General features: G+C 32.0%; 1 protein-coding gene across 1 annotated transcript in view; it reads right to left on the reverse strand.

Moving 5' to 3' along the window:
• Positions 1-25,861, reverse strand: part of LOC145332096 (uncharacterized) — a 31,512-nt gene extending 5,651 nt beyond the window's left edge. Inside the window, exons 1-16 of the mRNA XM_080177028.1 lie at positions 25,766-25,861; positions 24,420-24,473; positions 24,019-24,077; positions 23,461-23,573; positions 22,634-22,709; positions 14,535-14,625; positions 11,620-11,727; positions 10,477-10,542; positions 10,028-10,071; positions 9,370-9,427; positions 8,439-8,540; positions 8,091-8,185; positions 3,558-3,635; positions 2,761-2,863; positions 2,341-2,441; positions 996-1,082 (exon numbers count right to left, since the gene is read on the reverse strand). Coding sequence (XP_080033154.1) covers positions 996-1,082; positions 2,341-2,441; positions 2,761-2,863; positions 3,558-3,635; positions 8,091-8,185; positions 8,439-8,540; positions 9,370-9,427; positions 10,028-10,071; positions 10,477-10,542; positions 11,620-11,727; positions 14,535-14,625; positions 22,634-22,709; positions 23,461-23,573; positions 24,019-24,077; positions 24,420-24,473; positions 25,766-25,855 — 1,325 coding nt within the window. The 5' untranslated portion in view covers positions 25,856-25,861. The remainder of the gene's footprint in view (positions 1-995; positions 1,083-2,340; positions 2,442-2,760; positions 2,864-3,557; positions 3,636-8,090; positions 8,186-8,438; positions 8,541-9,369; positions 9,428-10,027; positions 10,072-10,476; positions 10,543-11,619; positions 11,728-14,534; positions 14,626-22,633; positions 22,710-23,460; positions 23,574-24,018; positions 24,078-24,419; positions 24,474-25,765) is intronic.
• Between the last annotated feature and the right edge of the window lie 1,418 nt (positions 25,862-27,279).

A 27,279-nucleotide genomic window follows, 5' to 3' on the forward strand; every position in this document is an offset into this window, starting at 1 on the left:
TGTTGCGGCTGTGTGAGAAAAATAAATATTTTTGCAAAGTTGTTCTTGGCCATTCAATTGTCAATTTTTATCAGGGATTGATAGGAGGGTAAAACATGAGAGGATATAAAAAAGTAACAGGATGTTTGTCTCTATGTGTGTAGAGTAAGAGGTCCTACCCCAAACGTAGGAGTCCCAAACGTCGGAGTGGACAAACGTAGGAGTGGGACAAACCTCGGAGTGGACAAACGTCGGAATGGACATTGCTTAAGTAAAACCTAGGAGTGTCCGCTATTTTAATAATATGAAGATTTTGAAATTTTTTATACCCCTGTCTAAAAAATAATGACTATGGCCGCAGCGCTCGGCCCCCTGGCCTGTAACCTAACCTAACCTAACTAAGAAAAATAACGGGATCGAGAGGGGAGGGGGTGGGTTGTATAAAAAAATCTAAATTAAAAAAAAAATCTAAATTAAAAAAAATTTAGGACTCCTGTGTTTGTCCACTCCGACGTTTGTTCCAAAAATCCTGCGTTTGTCCTCTCTGACGTTTGTCCCACTCCTGTGTTTGTCCCACTCCGACGTTTGGGACTCCTGCGTTTGTCCACTCCGATGTTTGTCCACTCCTACGTTTGGGACTCCTACGTTTGGCGTGAAACCGAGTAAGATCTTGCTAACCACTGAACCAATTTGGTTCTACTTTTCATTGTTGATGGCCATTGAAATATCAATTTTTATCAAGGAATATACCACGCATTAGGAAGGTGAAACATGAGAGTGTATTAAAAGTAACAGGATATTTGTTTGTGTAGCGAATAATCTTGCTAACCGCTGAACTTTTCACGCTGATAGAGCACAAAAAACTACTGAGGGGTTATACTCCAATAAATCACCACTCCTTCTTCTTGAATGTCCTTGGCTAGATATATAAAAAATAATTGGATATAAAGATAGATAGACGAATATCAGATGTAAAGATAGAAAGAGTTCTATCTGTACAGATAAAAATGTCTTACCTATCAAGCATCCAAAGACCAACTTTTTTGGTTGTAATAAATTGATCAATAACGGCCTTGTTAGCTTTCAGCTTCTCACAGTATAATCTTAATAAAACAAGAATGACAACATCAATAAGAAGCGAAAAACAAAAAATCATTGATGGGAATTTGGCAAGAGATTTTAAGATCATTTGTTAAAAATAGAATAGATTTATTGGATAAAAAATCTCAAAACATTTCTCCCATTTTTCTATTTTTAAAATCCACTTTTTTAGCATGACTGACAGACCTACGGACGAAGTAAATTACATACAGTATGCTTTTGGAAAGGAAATCTTCACAAAAAACCAGCCGTCTATCTTAAATATCAGCAGAGAAAATCACATTTGCACATAGCATTACGGGGTGACTGGCGGACAGAAAGAGAAAGTGAATTATAGAGTAGCTTCGCTAGTAATAATACATTTAGATAAAAAAATATTAAACATTTATAACCTTCTTTGGATTAAAAACCAAAAGACATTAAAATTTTCTATCGTTTTTTCCAATAATATTATCATTATGTAAAATACAGTCCGTCTAATTAAATTTTTAACTGACAGAATATACATATTTTTTAAGTTGCTATGTATACCTCTCTAGTATCAAGATAGGTACACAATTTTAAATTCCAATTTCCTTTATTTTCACTCACAAAAGGTGGCTTATAAAAAACTAGCGGCTTCGCCCCCAGCCTCTAGGGGCTTTGCCCGAAGAGCTTTAATCAAACCAATTTTTCGTATTTTAGATTTAAAAGAAAAATTTTTAAAAAAAATTTTGGGGGGGGGCAATTTTTTAAGTTTTTTTTGAGAGGGGGGGTAGTCGACCCCACTATTTTTTTTTTAGTTTTACAAAGAAAAATTTTTTTTTTTCGGGGGGTGTTTTTCATTTTTTGGGGGGTTGGGGGTGTCCAACCCCCCAAGAAAATAGCTTAAAACCATTACAGGACCAGTAGGTATAATCCCTGAAAAGTAAAGCCCAATCGGTTCAGCGGTTACTGAGATCCTAAGCTTCAGACGGACAGACAGACGGACAGACGGACAGACAGACAGACATCGTTCTACTTTGTATTATAGATACATAACAATTTTAAATTTGAGACTGGAAGATTTTTTCCAGTGTGGCTTCAAAACTGATTTAATATCCGCTGGATTAGAACCGGTTCTTAGACATATTGAAAAATCATGTACAACATCATAATTTACCACAGAAATTTTTCCATGGATATTAAATTGTGAATCATAGATTTATAAACCAGTTTTATTAGGCCGAGCCTTTGGCCCCTCGAGGCTAACAAAACTGGTTTTAAACTTATAATTTGTACCTTGGAAGACATAGAACATCATTTGGATTATAATTCAAAGCTTCGTTTATTCTATCATCTAGAACACTGTAATCTGTAGGGAACTGGCGACCAGCGAATGCCTGAAAATAACAAGATTATCATATTTAACAAGAACAATTTGTCAAAAAGTAGCGCAAAAAAACAAACAAACTGGATTTGCAAATAGATTATTGAATGTGACTTTTTTTCATCATATATCCTATTAATTAAAGTAGTACAGTTTTTCTGTTTGTTTTTTAAGATTTTGCTAACCACTGAATCGATTGGCTTAACTGGTTTAGAGAATTAAAAAAGAAAAAGATTTTTAATTAGCTGTGAGATAAATTAGCTTTCATTAGGTTTAAGTTCCCCGATTAGGCATAAGGGTGTAATATTAGATTGATGATGAATGACACTTACTGAGAGTCCAGTAGATACCATTGTGGCGACACCAAGACCAACAGCGGCTACAGTGGCGTACATCAGGGGGGACAGGTTTGCCTCACCGGGTACAGAACTTAACCTGAATTTGGTAGAGTTTAAGGTAACACTTGAATTGAATGAATTTTGTAGCTGTGTTTAGTGCCCTAGCAAAAGGGGGATAGATGACACAGCTTTTGGCACACCTATTCTATTGACATCTTAGTAGAGGTAAAGAGAAAGGGATAGGGGGGAAAGAAAACACCTAGAAAATAAATGGGGTATAGGGTATTTTCTGACGTCAATAGAATAGGTAGGCCAAATGCAGTGACATCTATCCCTATTTTGCTAGGGCACTATAGACAGCTACATATTTTATAAAAAGCTTTTTTATAGTGCCTATAAAAATGACGTCATTAAGACCTACGATCGGTAATTTAGTCTGTGTAGTGGTTTATCATTGGCCATTTGTATTGTAAGACGATATTTTATAAGCACTATAAACATCTACAATTAAAAAATTGACAATTTAAAGTTTTTAACATCCCTTGTAATTAAAATCACCTCCTTAATTTTACTTAGAGGGATTGAATTCCCCCCCCCCCCCTGTAACCTTTAAAATTTTTTGAAAGCTCTTGGAAATTTATTAAAGTGATTTATCAAAATAATTCAGTGGTTCTTGAATCAATGTAAAAAGCTAGGGACTTAAAAAAAGCACTAAAATAAAAGCATAAAAATAAAAAGCTCAAAAACGTCTATGTTCAAAAATAGTTGAAATGTTAGGTTGATGATATTACCTGTCAGTGAAAGCCTGCAGGGCTCCTTCCTCGCTGCCCACAAATTTCTTTGTCAAGTCATTACTCTCCAACCAAGATCTAAAATTAAAAATATTTAAAAATAAATAGGTTTGAGCACTTAAATTTTGCAGAAAATTAACATAGACATATTTTATATTCTTGTTCATGTTAGGTTAGGTAAAATTCCGCAAACCGATAACGCTATAGATGCCAATTCATGATAGATAAACCAGTGACGTCTAAGCTTTTTTTTATAAGTTGGGCGGAGAAATAATATTTCAAGACCGATCATAGGGAAATCTTAAATTAACATATGAATATCTTAAATAAACCCATAAAATAAAATAACCATATATATTTTTTTTTTTTTGGGGGGGGGAGATGGATTAAAACCTAATATTCTTTTAAGATTTTTAAGGGGGGATATACCCCTCCCCGCTATTGGATAGACCTTCCACTAATAACAGTTGATATTATTTATGTTTTATATAAGTTTTATATAATCGCAAAAAATTTGCAAATTATAAAACCTAGGATTTAAATTTTATTTAATTTTGTTCTGCCGCAATGAATAGACGAAGGTTTTCTATAGAATAGGTTTTACATTTGAAAAGAAGCAAGGACGTCCAAACTTTTAATTTGGGGGGGGGGGGGGTAGGGGAGGTCGACAAACACCCCTTTAATCCTCTTCCCTTGGACGTTTTAGACAATAAGTGGTCTAACAAAGTACCTATTGGCTTTAATTTTGGTTAATTCTGAATTAGCGAACCTAAGGGATAGGACAATAACCGATAAATGAATATAGATCCTCATTGATTATACCCAAAGTTACAACTTTTTAAGACTAAAATTAATGGCTAGAAAGTTTGAACACTTTTAACTTGAAGTAACCACCAGGAATCGCTAAAAGTACCCAAAGTTTTTAAAATAGCAAATGAGTGTTTTTAAACTTTTGGTACCGGTGTTATTTTATGGTAAAATGTCCCCTCCCTCCCTGGTATGGCTCAGAAACAGCTTAATACAGAGGAAACTAATTGGATTTTACTAGCCATACTGCAATAACTATACATCGCATCGTTTTATAGACAGCTTAATAAAATATTAAAATTAAAAATTTAAGATCAAAACTAGTTTAAATCTTATGATTTATATTTTAATATTCGTGGGAAATTGTCTGTTTGGCTGAGAATCGGTTCTAATCCAGCGGATATTAATCAAAAATAGTTTTCAAGAAAGATACAGAAACCAAACTATAGAGCAGCTTCGCTAAAAACATTCTGTTGTTTGCAAAAAAAAAGCTAAGACATCTTGCTTGTAATATGGGATTGGGAATAAGTTTAATAAAAAGAAGGACGATAACGTCAAATAGTAATAACTATTTTTGAGAGATAGAAATAAAAGAACAGACATTGCTAATTAAATATAGAGTAGCTTCGCTAATAAAAATGAAAGAAAAAAATATCAATATAAAAACATATTTTAATTATTTTTAATCTTTTTTGTTACTCAATTATACACCTATGCGTGATGATTTAAACTTCTTATTTAATATAAAATATAAAAATGAGCAATAAATGAGTTCCATATTAGCATCCTAAATTAACGACAATTTTACCTATATATTATATATATATATATATATATAAAGGGAAAATTCTCTTTGTCAACTATGTCATGGCTGATAAATCATCGTCATGAAATATCAATGTGTATCATCATTTTAGATGTACATCAGATTTATCGGCCATTGTCTTATCTCCTTTGATTAAGCTATAAAAATTAGAAAAAATTTTAATGAATATAATAGATTTGAAATCTGCATAAAATTTTAAGGATTTTTTATAAATTCATTATTTAAAAGCGCAAATCCAATTTAAGTTTATAAATTTTGACCAATAGGATAGGTGGATTGGAAACTACCTGCGCTCTAATTGGTTGAATGATGTACGTCACTTAAGCTTCTCCAATCAGGGCGCAGATAGTTTTCAATCCACCAATCACAGAAGTCAAAATTATTTAACTTAATTTGTATTTGCGCTTATAGATAAAGAATTATACAAAAAAAGAATTTTATAAAAATTCCTTAAAATTTTATGCAGATTTCAAATCTATTATATTCATTAAAATCCTTTCCAATTTTTATAGCTTACTTTTGATTCCTGAATTTTTATTTGCTATTTTCCAGAAATGGATATATCATTACTACCTGGAATTTACACCAGATTTTCATGTTCTTTAAAAATGTGAAACTAACAGGCTTAAATAACGATATGGGGGATCCACCAACTTTAAAGCAGCCCCTGCCCTCCTAATGGATGAACGGACTGACCAATAAAAGATGTCCATGTTAGCCACCTAAATTAACAACCATTTTTCCCCTGTCATAATATCCGCGTATATTCTACATCCATGTCCCTGTGAATCCAATTTTCTCGTAATTATGCCCTGACCGTGAAATTTCACGCACATTGTCACAAAAGAACTGGGATTCGAACCATCCCCAATAAAATAAAAGGTTAAAAAAATAATTATTTCGTCCGTTAGAAACTAAGATTTTTTTAATAGAAACTCTAAAAAAACAAAAAAAAGATATTTGAAGAGATTAAAGGGCGAATATAGGTTGAATATAATATGGGCTCAAAAAAACCGTGCAAATCCATAGATTATAAGTAACTATAAGATATTGACATATCCAAATGTATAAGTCTGTTATAGCTTAAAACCTGAACATTCTCAGGATAAATTTATGTAATAAGTGTGGTTCCCTAAGAACTCCAAACACCCTAGCATCACACAAGGCTTCGGTTTAAGGTTGAATTAAAAAGCTTTCGTTAAATGATAGTCGTAATAAAAGTGGAAACCAGTTATCAATCTATTTTTTTGTATTGTGGATTGTTTCTTCCTTGACAATATTCCCCAACAAAGTGTAAAGTATATGAATTTTATTTTTTAAAAAAAAACCTTTACAGGAGAAATTTTATTTCATGTAAGTATGAAAATTATATGGTAATTGTTATAATTAATTTAAAGAGGACAAAAATAATAGGTAAATAGTGTTTTTTTTCTTATATTTTTTTCTGGAGAAAATCTGGCGATCGGTGCGTTTGTGTGTGTGTGTTGAAAAATGCGTACTAGGGTAATTATATCATCAAGAATTAATCATTGATCTTTATACAGAAAAAAAAACTTTAAAACGTATTATTTACCCTAGTAATTACTCCGGACGCAAATTGACGCAAATTATTTTATGCTTTTTAAAAAATCAATAAAATAGTATATAATATAAAAAAATAAACACTTTAATTATCAATTAAGATGCATGCCAATGTAATAATCAATTAAACTTAAGAAAACTAGTCAAAAAAAGTCTTGTAAAGGGGTAAAATAAACGATTTTGTTGACTTTCTCATTTATCATATGTTGAAGTAAAAGCAAAAATTGCAAAATCTACTTAAGGATTTTTTTGATTTTTTAAATTTAACATAGATATTTTAAAAGTATGTAATGGCACCTTTCATATAAGCTCATATCATATTGAAACTATATTCGCCCTTTAAGACAATGGGCGATAAAATTGATGAACACCTTCAATTACGATAAGCAAAATTACCCCTTCTATAGATTTGAATTGTCAGTGGAAAAGTACGATTAAGCTAGTCTGTACCAACCAGATTTGACAAAATAGGTTTTCAGGTAAACAATAAAACATACTTAAATAAAAAAATATATGTATAATCTCTTTTTAGATGACCTTTAATTTACGCATCCGCAGACAACAGTAGAAATATGAGAAAAGCTAATGTGAAAATACGAAGAAACGCCCCTTAAGGGGCGTTTCCACGAAAGGGACTATACCCTAATTTATTCTTAGATATGTAACTAAATTATTTATGTCGACTATATAAAAAATATTTAGAAGTGCCTATTGAAAAAAATCCCTAATTATCCCCTTTTTATCGACATCAATATACTATTATTAATCTATCAAAATACTAATAGCGGGGTAGATCTACCTACTATCTGTCTTTTTAATGTAAGAGTAGAGCTAGCTATCTGTATGTTTTTCAACTAATTTCAGTTTTTCTTATAGAGTTGTTAAAACAAGAACAAATTTTTTGTAAGGCTCGCAGCCATAACAAATTAATGATGTTAATATTTTTATCAGGTTGGGTGGGGAAGGGGGAAATGGAGTAGTGTCGTGCGGTAGGGTGGTGTAGGTGAATCACCCCCTCCCCCCCCCCCCCAAAAAAAAAAAAAGATTTAAGTTGGGAAGGCCTGCCTTTCCAATTTTAACCATCTTATGGTTTTAGACCCCCTTTGTGAATCGCTGTGCAGTGCACGTAGTAGCCACCCCTATTTTGCTATCTGCATGATTTGGATTCAATTTAACTACTTTAGGTATAAAACTTTTGGGTTTACTATGAAAAATGTGAATTGATTTTTTTGCACACCCTGGTTTTATTGATAACTGGGCTTAAAATTTTCTGTAAATATTTCGGTAAACATCTCTACGCCTAATTGGTTAATCATTACCTGGCTTTATTAATGGCAGGACTGATGGTATTAACAATTTTCTTAGTGATTCCTTGGATTAATCCTTCCTCGGCCTCTAGACCAGAATCATACCCCTAGATATATAGATAGATAGATAGAGAGCTAGTAACATAGATAGCTAGTTGGATATGGATAGATAGAGAGCCAGTAACATAGATGGATAGTTGAATTGATAGTTAGATGGATAGATATATAGATAGTTGGATAGATAGATGGAAAGTTGAATAGAATGGATAAATAAATATATGGCTAGATAGATAGATGGCTACATAGATAGATAGATAGATGTATAGATGAATTTTACAAATTAAGCATTAAAACACCTACGTTTGCAAATGGATCAAAAACAGCGGGTTCAGCTGCCTGCTTTGGAATGGGGATGGGTATGGAGAAGGTTGGACACCCTGGGCACATCTGGTAGGTGTGCTCCTGAATATACAATTAGGTCACCCTCATTTTTACAAATTATTTCAATTGTGTTAATTGAATTGTTGTATTTCATATTGTTGAAACCCAATTTTGAACAAAATTATCCCTTTTTTAGTTTAAAATTATGTTGGAACAGTTTAGACCCTGCTAGTCTGTAACATTCAATCAAAATTAAATAAAAGTTATTTCTCGCATCGTATTATAAACGGCTTTCCGCGGATATAGAATTTACAATTATGAGATTAAAACTAGTTTTTTAGCCGAAGGCACCGTCTAAAAAAACAGGTTTTAATCTTATGATTGTACATTTTTATATTCGTAGAAAGCTGGATATAATACGATGCTAGATATAGTTTTTTCGTATTGATGAGAACCGGTTCCTATCCACCGGATTCGAATGAATAAGAGAAAACTCCTCAAAGTTTTTAAGCCAGTGAATGAGAGAACGTGTTTATGAAACGTTTGAAAATGTTTTGATTTATAGTTAAATTAATGTCCCTCCCTTGATATAATTGATCTCAAAGATGCGAGTAAAAGTAAAACAAATGTATGATGCTTTCATTTAAAGCATCCTGTTGAGCACTAAAACCCCATTTCTTGTTTTTAAACAAATAGAAAAAAGGGGTAGTTTTTCGTTGTTTAATTGTTTATTATCTTAGGTCAACGATTATGTTAGGTACTGGATAGACTTGCATGAAAGACATGGGGTAAAATATACCCCCCCCCCCACTTAATTTCAATTTATTGCAAAAATAAGGGGGGGGGGGGAGTAGTTTTTAGTGTTCAACAGGCACTTTGTGGGAAACCACCAATAAAATTGGAAACTAACCTGAATTTCAAAATTTTCTTCATCAGCTTGAATGAAGCCTGCACCGTTGCCGGGAAGACTGAAAAAAATATATTTATAGAGGGATCTTAAGGGATAAGACAATGGGTGATAAATTGATGTTCATCAGTATTATAAAATGATGATGAAAAGTAAATTTATTGGTTGAAAAGTTTGGAAATCATTAGTTCAGAACAATAAAAATAAAATTTCAATAAAGATACAAAAATATTTTGAGCTGACGAATAACATTACGAGGTTAGAACATTTTGAGTGCCACTCTTATTATCAGTATAGCGTCCTCTCCCTCCCAGCAGTGTAGCACTAAAAAGTATTTAGTAAATTTGATCCCTTTTTGAAAGTACCTCCGCAGATTATGACGTTATACGACAGAATAGCCCATGAGAGGCCAGTATACACTGGAATTGCTTAATGGTAAAATTTATGCTGGGCTCTCATTGGTTATTTATCGAATGACGTAATAATCTGTGGAGGGAATTTAATAATATTCTCCTTTTTCCATACCAAATTCCCTTTATTTTTAAATGGTACTCAAAAGACGCAGCCACCATCAGCCTCATTCAGCCAAATTCACTCTCAGCCGCGCGGCTGCCGAATCTAGAATAAACTTCACTTGAATAATTGAAAAGAAATAGCTTACCTTTTAAATTGAGGTTCTCCTTCAGGTTGAAAAGTGTATTGATCCTAAAATAAGAATATATCTATCTATCTATTTATTTAATAGATCTACTTTCCTTACTATTTAAGAATGGATATAAGATACTTGGAGATTGTGAGAGATTCTTTCTCGCATACCCTAATAAAATGTTTAACCCAGGTGGCTAATATAACGATTCACCCCCCCCCCCCCACACTTTGACTTAACCGCATCCACTATTCTTACCATGGAGGAACATACTAACCAAAATCTAAGGAATATGTTAGCAACCTAAATGCATGACAAAAATTCAATATCTACGTATTCTACATCCTTTATTCTAAGATATATTTCAAAGATGATGGCAAGACTTTTGATAAGAAATATCATTAGCAAAAACTATTGCCATAAAAATTTTAAGTTTTGTGGAGTTTACTATTTTCAAGTCATACCTGAGGTGTTTCTTGATAAGATCTGTCATAGACGTCATAATCTGCAGGATCTACGTACACCTCATTCTAAAAAAACACTTATAGAGTAGCTGTGCTTTTAGTAAATAAGGACGCTTATACAGTAGTAAGGTTTTTCGTCTTACAGTAATAAGTTTCAAAAAGAACAATAAAAGGTAATATTGAGAATAAAGTATTTTGGATTTAAGACATGAAAGAATTGGCTGTGCCTTTTTTAATTTTTATATTTGTTCCAACTAAAAATTATTAAAGTGATTAGGGCGATAAATTGATAACACAATTCCTATCACTAGATTAAGATTTTTGTTTCTAGTTGGAACCCACAAATCAGTAAGAGTACCCAAAGTTTTTAATTGATTGATAAAATAACGTGTTTATAAAAGTTTAGGTAACCGTGTTATTTAATATCGAATGTCTCCTCCCTGCCTGGGTATTTAAGTGAAAAAAAGTACTATAGTAATTTATAATTATGATGTAAATATCATAAATATGTTATGTAACAAAGATATAAAGGAAAGGTTAACAAAACAGGGATGACAACAGTAGAGGGACAAAGTGTCTCAAAAATCAGCCATGTGACGTCATAAAAATGAGGGAAATGAGAGGAGAAGTGGAAAAGAAAACCCCTAAAAAAGAGATTGATAATAACTTATTTTTATGACGTCACCTGGCTGATTTTTTAGAGGCTTTGTCCCGCTACATGACAACATCATCTTATGGCGTAAAGCCAAACAGACGGACACATCATATTGTTGGGGAGATGCTTAATGATAATGGAAAAATCAAACGCAAATCTTATATAACAACCAAAGAAATTATATCTCCTAACCAAACAAAATCATCTACAAGACATTATAATGGACGTTCAAGCAAATAAATGTATATAATAGATTCTTCTTCGTAAGAGGTAACATCAAAAAAGTAGGACTTTAACACTAGAATGATAGTTATTAAGTAGCTTCGCTACTAAAAACAACAATTAAGCTGCTTATAAGATCATACTATTTCCTTTTTTTTTTATCTTTTTTACTATAATCGTTTTTAGATTATTTTTTTTATGTTGTCGATTCCCCTGTGGGTTACAGGTGGCTTACGCGCGGCTGCCGAGCCCCGGACAAAACCTACCGTTCTTGATTCTAAGGCCATGGCATCCAGGTAGTCCTGTTCATGTTCTCTGCCAGCATAGAAACTGTCAAAATTGAAGCTGAACGGCAAGGCACGACCTTCTCTATCCTGAATGTAAATAAAATACATTAATAGTGGATATTCCAACCTTATATTGAGTGAAATTGAAAATTCTCTATACACTTTAATCAACAAAATTTGACAAACAACAATGACAATCAACAATCTCACAGCTATTTTTTTCACAACCAGCTATAACATATAAAGCCATAAATGTATAAATTTTGTCTGCTAATTTTTGGATTTAATAAGAAATATTTATGTGATAAGGTAAGAGGTTAACTCACAAACAAAATATGAATTTTACATATTTATTTTGACATTACAAATCGGTTCGTGCATGTTTGCACTCTTCAGATGTTAATGTAAATTTTTTTGCTTGGGAAGTTAGAGGTTATCTTACAAAAAATAGCCTTCCCTTAAGGCTTCATCGAACATTTTATTCCTATTAGTTATCATCAGTTATAGCAGCAGCGAGATCTTTTGGGACACATAGTACATTGACAGATTTAATGTTTTTCCATATAAGGATTATAAAAGGATTAAAGAAAGAGAGACAACAAGATTAAAGCTGAACAACAAACTATCGGATCTTTTAGTAAGAAAATAGTTATTTCTCGCATCGTATTATAAACGGCTTTCCACGGATATAGAAAGTACAAATATGAGATTAAAACTAGTTTTTTTAGCCCCGAGGTGCCGAAGGCACCGGCCAAAAAAACTGGTTTTAATCTTATGTTTGTACATTTCTATATTCGTAGAAAGCTGGATATAATACGATGCTAGACATAGTTTTTTTCGTATGGATGAGAACCGGTTCCTATCCATCGGATTCGAATAAATACGAGAATAGTTATTTCTCGTATCGTATTATAAACGGCTTTCCGCGGATATAGAATGTACAATTATAAGATTAAAACTAGTTTTTTTAGCCCCGTGGTGCCGAAGGCACCGGCTAAAGAAACTAGTTTTAATCTTATGATTGTACATTTCTATATTCGTAGAAAACTGGATATAATACGATGCTAGACATAGTTTTTTCGTATGGATGAGAACCGGTTCCTATCCACCGGATTCGAATGAATACGAGAACAGTTATTTTTCGCATCGTATTATAAACGGCTTTCCGCGGATATAGAATGTATGTAAATTATGAGATTAAAACTAGTTTTTTTAGCCCCGAGGTGACGAAGTCACCGGCTAAAAAAACTAGTTTTAATCTTAAGATTGTACATTTCTATATTCGTAGAAAGCTGGATATAATACGATGCTAGACATAGTTTTTTCGTATGGATGAGAACCGGTTCCTATCCACCGGATTCGAATGAATACGAGAAAATATATTAAATCTCTTAACGTATGCAGCAAATGTATTTTTATATTATATTTCAATGACGCATTTTTACATTATGTTACAAGAAACAAGGACAATAATGTTTAGAAGTAGCGAAGCAAGATCTAAACTCTGAAAGAAATATCCAATTGAAATGCAATTTTAACAAGGATGACAACATCCATAAAAGCGAAGATATAAACTAAGAAGGAAGGACAAACGTACAATAACTCTTGAAGAGTATCAGAACTTTATAAGCAGAACATTAATTCTTAGTCTAAACGAAATTGTACATAAATTTGATGCAAAACTGCATAATTACAGGATGAAGTAAAAGGACATTGTTTCATTTTTAGGATCATGCACAGTTTGAAATCGATAGGACAATTCTAATTTTTCTAAATTAACGAATATAGCCAACCATTACGGACGGACAGACCGACCCTAATTGTAGAAAGGCTTCGCTTTTGAAAAAGCTAAGAATCAGAAAGATCCTCTTTATCCTCTTTGTAATCTTATTTAGGCTGATGGATATACTTTACATATTAATACGTACATACACGCAGGCAGAGTAGATGTAAAACTAAAAAATAAATAAGTCAAATTTGTAAAATTTGTAAAATTGAATATTGGTGCATAGTAATGAAATTCATAAATCATACAGAAAATTGTTTTTTTTTAGTGGCAATATTCTTAGTATCGAAACTACTGTATAAGAGTTTGTGTCTATAATGACAGGGTTGTACAATTCTTATTACAAACCGTCGAACAACTCTATGAGATTGTGTAAAACGTGATTTGTGTGCAAAATGCCGTTACCTACACCTCTCAATTACATGATACAGGCAAGGCTGTTTACTTGACAATTTAACATCAGGTCCAATAACCAATAACTAATGCTAAAATTTTTAACCTATAATTTCATCTATAGAAGGGGTAATTTAGTTTATTATCATTGGGGATGTATATCAATTTATCATCTATTGTCTCATAATTTATCAATATTTAAATACAACACTCATATATTTCATAAAATATTTAAGAAAAGTGACATTAAATTTTCAATTTATTTCCAAATCTCCATCCATCTATTTTTGTTTAACAACTTTTCTTCTCATTTTATTAGCATGCTAAAAAGTTTTGAATAAAAATTTTAAAATATGTATTAATAATTATGTTCCTAAGTAGCGGCGTGCACAGGGTATTTGCCAGGGGGAAGTTAGAAAGTAGAGGAAGCCCTTACAAAATACAGTTTTTAGGGTGAATTGATACCCACATTTACACGGCAATAAGAAGCACAAGTTCACAACTTTTTAAATAGAAAAAAATAGTTAAATTCAATACAGTATAGTAGTAGGTTATAAAATATTTTTCACGTATTTAGTCAATGGTATTTTTAAATGACAAAAGATAATGAAATATCATTTTTTTGCAACTTTTTGGAATATTGCGTTAGTTTGATTGAAGTTAGCAAATAAAATGATTACAAAATAGCGCAGCTAATTAATATATGATAACTTACCAAATCAGAATTTTCCTCAAAGAGTCTTCCAGTTCTTGGTTGTACAGGCTGTACGAATGTCGATCTTGACCGGGAATCCCGGCTGGAAGGTCTGAAAAAAAATAAGATATTTATTTTCACCAAATTTTGGCAGCAATAGCATATTTCCCTTTCCCTTCACCATTTTTTTTTCTTTTACAATAACGGAGGGGCAGGTCATAAGCTTAGCTAGGCACTTTAAGGGAAACCACCGTCTATTTTGAGACAATCCGAAGAGGTTTAGTTTTTTATTTGTTTGTTTAATAATTTAGGTCAAGTTATTTTAGATTCTATTGGGTACTGGATAGACCTGCAGGGATAGGTCACCACAGGTATAGTTTAGATTCTATTGGGTACTGGAAAGACCTGCAGGGATAGGTCACCACAGGTATAGGTCTAGTTAGTTTAGATTCTATAGGGTACTGGATAGACCTGCAGGGATAGGTCACCTGCACAGGTATAGACCTGCAGGGATAGGTCACCACAGGTATAGGGCTTCCTTCACAGATGTTATGCGGAAGATAAAAACTAATCCCCCCCAACCAATCTTATTTTTGAATTACTTCAAAATAGGCTGGGGGCTGGTTTATTCTTGCCACCGCTTAATTTTGATAGGACCATAATAATGTATGATGACCGATAAGATTAAGGCAAATAGGATCAGAGAAAATTCTTATTATGTTATTTTCCTATTGTCAAGATATCAAGATATATCAATAAATTATTATTAATATTATATATTGGTCCAAATTCTATAATAAAGATATCATGTTTACTAGTACAACATGATAACTTGCGTCATGGAAAAGTCAAATAAACCCTTGACATGAAGGGATATTCTTTAATTTTAGATTATTTGAAAATTGTTCCTCTGTCTTTAACTAGCGGCTGCGCCCCTAGCATCTAGAGGCTATGAAATACAAGAGGTAAAAAGGAATAAGAAAATAGCCCAAAACAAAACGAGGCTTAAATCTAGAAATATTATAGCCTAAAATTCTCATGGGACCTATAGGAAGCTTTCCAAAAATGAGAAATCAATCTTTTAAGAAGTTAAAGCATTAGTACTTTATAAAATAGATATTAAAAAAATATTTTCAGCAAATGGAAAAAGCAAAGGTTTTCCAAAAAAAGGTTTCTAAAAGAGCAGAAAAATTTGGTAATTGGAATTATTGAGTGGCTTATTTGATTAATTCTAATTTGTCCTGGGAAGGTTTATAACTTTTATGTTGAGAGTACCTCCACCCTCACAAGAGAAATTGTCCCTGGAAATATACAACTCTCCCCCCTCCCCCAAAAAAAATAAATAGAAATTTCATTTTTCTTCTAAAACAAAAATGAAAAGTGTGTTTAAAATGATATAGATCCCCAATGATGATAAGCAGAATAACCCTGTTATATGTAAAATCATTTTAATATTGTTTACAGCTCATATCAATTAAACTTTGAATAACAGTGTAATCTACATTCAAATGTCCTCTCTTTCTAATTTAAACGTCAAAGACAGACAATTGGTTCGCTTTTTAAAATTTGATGATAAAATAAAATATGGGTTTGTCCTTTTAATGTATAGGATCCACTATGGATAGGTAAATTTAGTAACTCGATATTTAAGATAAATATACTTCACCCAATACAAACATGTTTAGTTTTTTGTATGTTGAGAATCTCTATAACTGTCTTTTCCTCACATTCTATTTACATGGAGGAAGGAGCCGTTGGAAATTACACTTGTACCCAAAGTTTTATAATCATGTTATCTTATTGGTTGGCTCTTTCTATTTTTGATTTTTTGATTTTGTTACATCTTGTTTGGCTATTACCATACTGGCAGTGTCCAAACTTTTCAACCAATAATTTTAATTTAAAAAAGGGTAAACTTTGTTTATCATCATTTCTGAAGTTACCTGATTAAATCCTCTTTATAAAAATAGAGGTTTTCTCTCAGCCGTGACATCAGCCGTGAGACTTTTTTTTTGTCGCAAAAGGACCGTAAGAGGTTTAATGTATATTTTAAAAGTTCCAATGTAGCTTTTGGAAAGCAGCAGTTTGTATTCTAGTTGTTGGAAAAATATCAATAATTAATAAAATAAATATTATCCGAAAAAGTTATATTTAATTCTATTATAAACAGGATTAAATGTTATTTTTAAAAAAACATGACATGTAAATTCTATAAAATTTGATAGTATGAAAGAAAAAAATACATTCCAGTATCGCTTCCAAACCGATTCATATCTGGTGGATTAGAACCGATTCTCTGCCATACTGAAAAATTAGGCATAGCATCGTATCATATCCAGTTTTCTACGAATATAAAAATGTAAAACCATTAAAACCAGTTTTTTAGTCCGTGCCTTCGGCATCTCGGAGCTAATAAAACTGGTTTTAATCTTATAATTGTATATTTTTCTATCCGCGGAAAGCTGTTTATAATACAATAAGACATATAAAATAACTTGTTATTTATCTTTTTTTATTCATAGCTGTTTTTTCTAAATCACAATTCAAATTATAATTATTAAAAAATTGGTAATACAACAATAAAAAAAACGAAAGTTTTTGAGAAATTTTGGTATGAAGGAAAGATAGGTTAATTAACAAATAAGACATCACACAAAGCTGCTAAAAGTACATATTATAATAGCAAATTTTTTGTGCATGACATAAACATGCAACAAATGCATTTTATTAGAACTGTTTATTAGAGTTATTTAAGCCAATTAAGTTATTCCTTATAATAGCTATTGAAAGAATCCTTTAATAAATTGATTTAAAAAACTAAAACAAGTTTTATTGCAGATTTTATAGAACAACCCCCCCAAAAACATTTTTTTTATGTGAGTCACAGGATACAGGAAGTATGGTTTAATGTTACATAACTTGGGTTTTTCAGGGAGGTGGAGAAGTTGGACTTTGAATTATTCTGGTACCCAAAGTTTATTAAACATATTCTTTTGTTGCTTCAAATTTTGAGAACTTTTATTAGATCTTACTTGCAGTGTCTAAACTTTTTCAACAATAATTTAATCTACGGAAGAAGTGTTTTTATTTCTTATAAATGGGGATGGAGATATGTTAATGAAGATAATAGTTTCCTAAAATTGCATTGATCTATTTTAATACTTGCAGGTAATAAAACTTTTAATTTCTCTTTTTTCCATTGCTTTTATAAATGTAGCTTGAAAATTTATCAAAATAATGATATTATTATGATATTCAACATAGTAAATCAAAGTGCGACAATGGATTCAGCATATAACAATGGATACAGCATATTCCAATGGATTCAGCATATAACAATGGATACAGCATATAACAATGGATACAGCATATAACAATGGATACAGCATATAACAATGGATACAGCATATAACAATGAATACAGCATATAACAATGGATACAGCATATAACAATGGATACAGCATATAACAATGGATACAGCATATAACAATGGATACAGCATATAACAATGGATACAGCATATAACAATGGATACAGCATATAACAATGGATACAGCATATAACAATGGATACAGCATATAACAATGGATATAGCATATAACAATGGATACAGCATATAACAATGGATACAGCATATAACAATGGATACAGCATATAACAATGGATACAGCATATAACAATGGATACAGCATATAACAATGGATACAGCATGTAACAATGGATACAGCATGTAACAATGGATACAGCATATAACAATGGATGCAGCATGTAACAATGGATACAGCATATAACAATGGATACAGCATATAACAATGGATACAGCATATAACAATGAATACAGCATATAACAATGGATACAGCATATAACAATGGATACAGCATATAACAATGGATACAGCATATAACAATGGATACAGCATATAACAATGGATACAGCATATAACAATGGATACAGCATATAACAATGGATACAGCATATAACAATGGATACAGCATATAACAATGGATACAGCATATAACAATGGATACAGCATATAACAATGGATACAGCATATAACAATGGATACAGCATATAACAATGGATACAGCATATAACAATGGATACAGCATATAACAATGGATACAGCATATAACAATGGATACAGCATATAACAATGGATACAGCATATAACAATGGATACAGCATATAACAATGGATACAGCATATAACAATGGATACAGCATATAACAATGGATACAGCATATAACAATGGATACAGCATATAACAATGGATATAGCATATAACAATGGATACAGCATATAACAATGGATAATGAGATATGTTAATGAAGATAATAGTTTCCTAAAATTGCATTGATCTATTTTAATACTTGCAGGTAATAAAACTTTTAATTTCTCTTTTTTCCATTGCTTTTATAAATGTAGCTTGAAAATTTATCAAAATCATGATATTATTATGATATTCAACATAGTAAATCAAAGTGCGACAATGGATTCAGCATATAACAATGGATACAGCATATTCCAATGGATTCAGCATATAACAATGGATACAGCATATAACAATGGATACAGCATATTCCAATGGATACAGCATATAACAATGGATACAGCATATAACAATGGATACAGCATATAACAATGGATACAGCATATAATAATGGATACAGCATATAACAATGGATACAGCATATAACAATGGATACAGCATATAACAATGGATACAGCATATAACAATGGATACAGCATATAACAATGGATACAGCATATAACAATGGATATAGCATATAACAATGGATACAGCATATAACAATGGATACAGCATATAACAATGGATACAGCATATAACAATGGATACAGCATATAACAATGGATACAGCATATAACAATGGATACAGCATGTAACAATGGATACAGCATGTAACAATGGATACAGCATATAACAATGGATGCAGCATGTAACAATGGATACAGCATATAACAATGGATGCAGCATGTAACAATGGATACAGCATATAACAATGGATACAGCATATAACAATGGATACAGCATATAACAATGGATACAGCATATAACAATGGATACAGCATATAACAATGGATACAGCATATAACAATGGATACAGCATATAATAACAAATGTGGGGCTTTGTCATTTTTCTCTATGGGCGTTCTCTTGAGAGGGTAGTGTTACCCTCCCCCAATAATAAACCTTCCTTGGACCTATGAAAAGCTACATTATATAGGAGAACCATATCTGTTCAGTAGTTAGCAAGATCCTTTAGTACAAACAAAAACAGAGAAACCCTGTTACTTGCAAGGATTTAATTTTAGTACTAATTACAGTATAGCCCATAAAAAATGTTTTGGTTGTGCTTCTATGGAAATAATTGTATTTTCAAAACTAAATAGAATGATATGTTATTATTAAGAAGTAATAAATAAAGTTATTAAAATCCAATTATGATTGTCTGCACTGTGTTATCAAGATAAATGGGTTATCAGGACAGTGACTTATATTCAGACAAAAAATGCCTGGAAGCATTAAATCTCGTAAACGGCTAAACCAACTTTTTTCAGAAGTTTTTATTGGTTCATGGTTTGTTATATAATGGATATAGAATATACGTTGATATTATGACAGGGGAAAAATTGTCGTCAATTTAGGTTGCTAACATGGACATCATTCAGTTCTTTCATCCTTTAACAGAGGAGGTGATGGGGTAAAGGGGGTATATGTGGGTTATCGTTATTTCAACCAGCTACAAGTTTTACTTTCTTAGAGTAAATGATAATCTGGTGTAAGATCCAAGTAATAATAAATCCATTACCTTGACGATATTATTTCAGCAACGACAACTTTTTATTAAATTAATAAAGTCGACATGAACAATTGAATTTGCATATTGACAAAATACGAACAGTTTTGACATGGATACCTATTCTGATTCTATTCTCCAAAATAACTTATTCTATGGTATACCTATCTTTATCTATGTAATTTACTATATCAACTATTATTTATTGTCTGTTTATATTACACAATACAGGATTTATTACAACAATGGATAATAAGATAGATAGATACGTGAATAGGTAGATATGTAGCTAGCTAGCTAGATAGATATATAACACTATACCTTATTAATTACCACAAAGAATAATAAGATAGTTAGGAAGACTAATAGATAGACCAATAGGAAGATAAAAACAAAGATAACATGAAAACAAGAAACGCATCAAATAATAAGATACATAGATAGGTAGACTATTAGAAAAATAAAACAAGGATGACAACATCCCTAAGAAGCGCATCAAATAATAAGATAGATAGATAGGTAGACTACTAGAAAAATAAAACAAGGATGACAAGATCCCTAAGAAGCGCATCAAATAATAAGATAGATAGATAGGTAGACAAATAGGAAAATAAAACAAGGATGACAACATCCCTAAGAAGCGCATCAAATAATAAGATAGATAGATAGGTAGACTGCTAGAACAATAAAACAAGGATGACAACATTCCTAAGAAGCGCATCAAATAATAAGATAGATAGATAGGTAGACAAATAGGAAAATAAAACAAGGATGACAACATCCCTAAGAAGCGCATCCAATAATAAGATAGATAGATAGGTAGACTGATAACATCCATTAGAAGAATAAAGAAAAATAAGATTTTCTTATTTGTTAGCTTTACAACTTTAGGGCGTTTTATCAAATTTTGATTAGTTGGTGTATTCATTTGAGTGTCCAAACGCTTCAACCACTAATTGTAATCTACAGAAGGGAAAATTTGTGTATCATCATTGAGGATGTACATTGTACATCTGGCATTGTCTTATCCCTTTAGATCCCTGATTTAAAAGTCAAGGTAAAGGTTGATATATATTTATTTAGGTGTGTATTCAATACCGCACTTGGGTCACATAATCAAATTACCAGAATTACAATCGATATATTATTTCTTGGATGTTTCACCAGATTTTCATGTACTCTATTAAAGTGCAAATCAGAGCTGGCTAAAATAACGATACCCACATCCACCACCTTTACACAATCCCCTTCCCTTCTACTAGATGAACGAACTGACCAATAAATGAGGTCCATGTTAGCAACCTAAATCGACGACAAATTTTCCCATCATTTGTTCCATCTTATTATTAAACAAATTCTCCTTTCTTTTTACTGTTGAATATATTTATTACGTACCGGCCTATATATAGTCACATATCACATAACATAAATGAAATGGAAAAATTCTTTTGTATCAAAATATGTACAATGCTGTACTATGCTGTGTTTCTATTGGCTAACTTAAGGAAGTGGGGATCAAGACTTTCTATATCTATTTGCTATAAAAATTTTGTGGATGTGAAAATATGCGTAATTGATAGAACATCATTTTATGTATTATCGCTACCAAATTTCTAAAGGAAACCAAAATCGTGGGTTTTGCTGTAATACAATAAAATTGGGTAATGATAATGGATATAGGATATACATGGATATATTGACAGTAGAAAATTTGTCGTCATTATAGCTAGCTAATATGGACCCCATTTATTAGTTAGTTCGTTTATCCAGTAGGAGGGGAGGGGTTGGGATGAAATGGTAGATAGGGATTTATCGTTTTTTTTAGTCAGGTACGAGTATTACTTTATCAGAGTACATGAAAATGTGGTGTAACATCCAAATAATTATACATTAAATGGTTCATAAATTTTTCTTTAATAATTGTTAATTATCGCATTGCAAAATAGACAGCGTTCCACGGATAGCAAAACTGGTATTGATTCTATATTTTTTACTTAAATGTTCGCGGAAAATTGTCTGTAATACGATGCTATACATGATTTTTTCAAAAAGGTTGAGAACCGGTTTCCTCAATATCAATATTTAAAGACCATACTGGAAAAGCATTAAAGGGACGCTTTTCTACATATACATATAGGAAATTTGTATGCCAATCAGGCCATAAAGGATAAGTCTTATAGATCAACCAAGAGACTTTTGACTGTTGATTACTCTGGTACCCAAAGTTTTTTAACATTATCTTATTCGTTGACTCGAACACTTTGGGTACGTTAATAAATTCTGAATTACACTAACTTACCCTTGTGAGAAATCCACATCTTCAACGATGGAGTGTTGCTTAGCCCCGTCCCCAAAGCTCATAGAAATTCTATACTCTAAACAAGGACGATGTTTTTATTATTTTTGATGGTAGCGCAGCTACACTAAGGTTAGGACTTCTTAGATTGTTCGATGATAGCTCTAAGATTAAGGAATTCCAAGCTTCTTAATTTTTTGAGCGGGTGGGGGTAAAACGAGGGGTTTCAAGGGTTTGGAAGGGGAGGGGGGGTTATCTAACAGACAACCAAACAGCTCTTTAACCCCCACCCTTTGACGTCCCTGTCTAAATCTAAAAGTTAAATATTCTAAAACCATCTTGGGCTCTCAGTAATACAACAAAACTTACTACTTTCTATCATACTAGCGGCTTCGCCCCTAGCCTCTAGGGGCTTTGCCCCAAGAGGTTTTTCAAACCAATTTTTCGTAATTTAAATTTAAAAAAATAAATCAAAAAAAAATTTTTTTTTTTTGGGGGGGGGGATTTTTTTTATGGGGGGGGGGGTAGTCGACCCAACTATTTTAATTTTAGTTTTAAAAAAAAATTTGGGGGGGGGTATTTTTAACTTTTTGGGGAGGTTGGGGGTGTCCCACCCCCCTAAGAAAATAGTTATAAACCTTCCCGGGACCTATGAGAAGCTACCCTGTAAAGGAGAACCCGATCGGTTCAGCAGTTAGCGAGAACCTTCGCTACAAACAAACAAACAGACAACAAACAGACAAACACACAGACAAACAAACAGACAGACATCGTTCTACTTTGTATTATAGATGATAGCATTGCTAAAATTTTACATAAAAATATCATTCCTGGAAGTTTTAAATGTGGACTTTTTCTGGCCACCGGGTCATTAGGAACAAATACATTGTTTATAAATCTTCCGTTTCTGTGGTCAATAAGGTCTGAAGCATCGTCAGGTACTCTGAACATAAAATTTATTGTTTAAAAATCCAGGGAGGGAGGAGACATTGGTCTTAAAATCATACTGGTACCTAAATATATTGATTGGTTAATACAAACTATTAGTGTTCAAACTCTTGCATTAATAATTTATATTTACAAATTTAATACATATTTAAATAAAAGTCAGCGTATATGTAAATATTTTTAACTACTTTTGTACTAGCTTTTGACAAATCTAAAGAAGGCCTAACTTACTAAGGAAAAAAATTAACCATTTAATGTGTGACTTTTGACATTGTATAATAAAAAAATAAAACAGGTATAGGGAAGAGAACACAGACATTAATTTAATCTTTCCTCAAAATTTCTCTGGAGAAGCAAGGATACAGGAAGAAATTCTTTCTGTATCTTTTATTTTCATGAAGAAGCTACTCTATAATTAACTATGAACTATAACATCCTACCTTACTCCTTCAATTACTGGTGCTGCAGCAACTTTCTTTTCAAGTCCGGTAAAGCCAACCTGTTCAAAAGATTTATTTTATTCATTTTTTGGTATTTATAATGTCATAATATAAGATAATTAGCCCTTTGAATGCATAATATTTCCTAAGATATTATTTCTGCCATATTAAATTGGCCTGTTTAAAGCCATGCCTACGCATTTCTAATGCGCCCTATAAATTCTCATAAAATTAACATTAATATTTTTAACGTCTTTTGAATGACATGTAGAAAACGAGACAAAATATGAAGGCGGATTACACTTTATTGAATTTAATTATTATAAAGTGATCATGACGAAAAATCTCCATTTCGCAAAATCTATCTAAACGAAAATTGTACCCATAACCATATCACTAACCTGAGCTCTGGGTGATCTAAAGTTTAGGTTTCTTCCCCTTCTCTTTTGCATTGTCTGAAAAATAGTTTAGATTAAAAATTATCAGTAAAATATACACACACACATATACAATCATAGGCCTTACCATGGCAAAGCACTGGCTTAATTCACTTTTATGGACTGTCATAAAATTAAAGTAAAACAATAGAGGGGGAATGGTTTATATAACTGTATATCCCCACCCCGTGGACCCTGTGCCGACTTTCAATTGGTTCTTTGAATATCAGCCAAAAGCGTCGCAAGTATTAACACAGCCAAGTCGCTACAAAAGAGCAATAAGCAATTTACTAGCAGACAAATAAGGTCCCCAGCACTGCACTGGATCCAGATAGTTGTCTGATCTACCTAATACATTTATTGTTATAAAGACATACAGATACCTATCAATACCTAGGATTTTAGGATTTTGGGCCTACAAACAAGGCCTTAATCCAATAATTTTTTTTATTATACTAAAAAATCATATTATGCAATTTATTTTAGTCACTATAAATGAAATTGTTCCTGTTAGTTATATTTTAAGTTAAATAACTTTCTTATTTTCATTAAGGACATGCATTATGAATAATAAAACAAGGATGGCAAAACACACATAAAAGCAACGCTTGATATACGCTTTGATATACGGCATTCTTACATTTTAACCCATGATCATAGAGATGCTTTGCTTGAAACATAGTGTCTAGCCATGCTAAAACACATCCTGTTACTTTTGTAAAGGAGTATAGAACTGCTGTATGAACAACTTGTACTTCTCAAGGATTTACGGACAAACATTGGAAATTATTGAATAGCAAGCAAAAAGGCAAAAAGGCAGTTTTCTCAAAAAAATTAATTTTGTCTACAATGTTCTATTTTCTTTAAAATCTTAATACCTGTCAATGACATTAATTAATATAATTTTGAAGCGCTGCACGTTGTATTAATGTCCTTAATTACATTGATATAATGTGCTTAATTTTGGTCATTAATACCTTTGGAGTGGCGCTTCTACTTTTATATTTCTAGGGATTTTCACTCAGTTGATTGGTATTTGGTAATTTCCTTGTTCATTGTCAAATTTAAAATGCAAAAACTGCCCAAAATCAAATTATTTTCAGAGATTTATTAACAAAAATAAATTGAAAATATGACTAAAAAAGTTTATAGGGGTGCGGAATTGGGTATCTTCCCCTTTAAACATTGAACTAAGAAGAACTGCCTGCATAATTTTTCACCTCATCAAAATTTACACCCCTGTGGCAAAACCCTGTGCACGCCACAGAATATATCTTAATTATTATACAATTAACCACTGTATCACTAACCTGATCTTTAGCTGCTACGTCGTTTTCTTTCTCGTCCTCCTGCACGCAGGCATTTATGTTTAACATTTTATATAAATAAGGGTATAACATAAAAATAACCTAAAACCATCGCAAAATTTAAAATAAAAAAAGAACAGCCTAAAACCATAAAAAAATAAAATAGCCTAAAACTAGCCCGAGGCCTATGTACAGCTTTTCTAAAATGGAGAACTCAATCGGCTAAGTAACTATCGAATTCTTAGGCTTCAGACAAAAAAACTTATAGGATAAATTTTTTAGTCATATTTGTTTTAAAATCTAAAAAAAATATATGAATATAATCAACCATTAAATCCAAATAAACTTCTGTGCCTAATTAATTTGATACAAAAAACATAGTCGCCAAGAAGAAAATAAATGAAAATAAATGAAGAGTGTTCCTATAACAAGCATTAATAGAAAAAAAGTCTATAATTTTCTGGGTAAAACCACCCCCATTAAAATAACTTTAATTTTTAATGGTATGTTACTTGTATGTGTTAATGGTATAGATAAGAAATCCTATTATATAAAGTAGTAAGCATTTTTTGTCTGTCCCGAAGGATCTCGCTAACCGCTGAACCGATATAGTTCTCCTTTGCAGTGAAGCTTCTTATAGGTCCTGAGAAGGTTTTAAACTATTTTTGAGGAGGGTGTCTTCACCCCCTCCCCCCCAAAAAATATTTTTATTCTCTTTTGAAACATAAATTTTAAATGGGATGAGGTCCATTTTTCGCCCTCCTACCTTAAGTTCCCCTAGAGCTCTAGGGGCGTAGCCGCTAGTTATTTAAAATTGTTAAAAGCCAATTTAAGATTCTTTAAATTAAGTCAATTTATTTCTACAAATTGCAAAAAAGGACAAATTCATTAAAATGTAAATCGTGGAAGGACAAATTAATTTAAATTGATTTAGGTTAATTTTAGAAATTTATTACATTTAAATTGTTTTTAGTTCATTTTTTTGTCTGTAATTAAGGGATAGGACAAAGAGGGATAAATTAATCCCCAACCCTATCCCATTTAGATTTTAGGAAAAGAGGGGACATTGGACTGTAAATTATTCTGGTACCCAAAATAAAAACGTTCTCTTATTTATTTTCTTAAAATCTTTGGGTCTATTAATACTTTAGTCCTCATACGGGCGAGGATACTGGCCCTGACAATTTAACGTCAGGTCTAACAATCTTAGGTCAAGTAACACATCCAACACAAACCAAGATTACACGACCTTTATGTCATTAATTCTTAAGTGTGCTGTGCATGGTAATGCGTTAATTCTTTTTTTAGCCTATGTATTCCATCTTCTCTATTAATGTGACACAACTGAAATATTTTTAACGTCTTTAGTTATGATGCGGGGTTAAGACAAGATTCAACCCACGGAGTGGATGCGCTACGCGTTAAGCCACGGTCGTGTGTTAAATAATTGTCCCTGTTAAAATAAAATTTTATCTTTTATCAATTTTGTTATATTTTTTAGCCTTGGTTGAAAATTT

Source organism: Acartia tonsa, chromosome 11 (genome assembly GCF_053477335.1).
Source record: "Acartia tonsa isolate MP-2025a chromosome 11, ASM5347733v1, whole genome shotgun sequence".
NCBI lineage: Eukaryota > Metazoa > Arthropoda > Copepoda > Calanoida > Acartiidae > Acartia > Acartia tonsa.